Here is an 874-nt window from a genome sequence, read left to right as displayed (position 1 = left end):
TTGTCGACTGCTTCTTCCCCAAGCCTGTGTGGCCAGAGCCTGAAGATCGTTTAACGCTTCCACCTGGCGCAGTCCTACAGCCCCGAAGCCATCCTAAACGACCACGTGTGCAAGGCCCAGTGCGCCTTCCCCTTCAGAGCCTTCCCGAAGGTTCGCAGCGCAAGACTCGAACCAGTTTGGCTTCGCGAAAGATAAACAGGTCAAACGCTCACAAGTGCTTACATGTTGCATAAATATCCAAATGATATTCAAAACCCAACGATATCGGATGCGGTTCTGAGTGATCCCGATGCTTGTCAATGCCAACTCTCGTTTTTTGTTACAAGGAGTCCGTCTGGGTCCTAGTATTATGTCGATGTTCATCAGAGCTTAACTTTATATTCTCTCTTCTTCCTTTCATTTTTTAAACAATACGGTGTGTTCGTTTTTGTTGTTGATAACTGTTTTAATCATCATTTATTAGTATCATTTTTATGTTTTCGATGTTATTCATTATACACCTTTTGACGATTATTCAAACATTAATTTCATAATTAGAAAAAGCAATAGAAAAATCAAACAAACAAGTGAGACCGCTGAAGGAGCGTGCATCTCCTGGGGAATGTGCTGTGTGGCTTCCTGCGTTTTTATACAACGATTCTCGGATACTCTCTGTAAAGCGTTCATAACGTATAGGAGAGTTTCTATCTCCATTTGGAAATTTAGTCTTTATTGATGATAATAACGTCTTCATTGTTTAATCATAAAATAACTTCGAGTGATAAAGAGTTATTAAAATGAAGAAAGCCAAATAATTTGCAATAACCAGGGTTATATATTTTCATCTTATTTTCCGTACTGCAGTATTGTAGCTATAGTTGTAACTATTCAGATA

At 39.0% G+C, this 874-nt stretch overlaps 1 protein-coding gene across 1 annotated transcript in view; it reads left to right on the top strand.

Moving 5' to 3' along the window:
• Nucleotides 1-874, top strand: part of LOC119592261 (peroxidasin-like) — an 8,880-nt gene that overhangs the window by 7,266 nt on the left and 740 nt on the right. The window contains exon 6 of the mRNA XM_037941089.1: nucleotides 24-174. Coding sequence (XP_037797017.1) covers nucleotides 24-174 — 151 coding nt within the window. The remainder of the gene's footprint in view (nucleotides 1-23; nucleotides 175-874) is intronic.

Source organism: Penaeus monodon, chromosome 30, assembly GCF_015228065.2.
Source record: "Penaeus monodon isolate SGIC_2016 chromosome 30, NSTDA_Pmon_1, whole genome shotgun sequence".
NCBI classification, from domain to species: domain Eukaryota; kingdom Metazoa; phylum Arthropoda; class Malacostraca; order Decapoda; family Penaeidae; genus Penaeus; species Penaeus monodon.
This window is presented reverse-complemented; position numbering and strand designations above follow the sequence as displayed.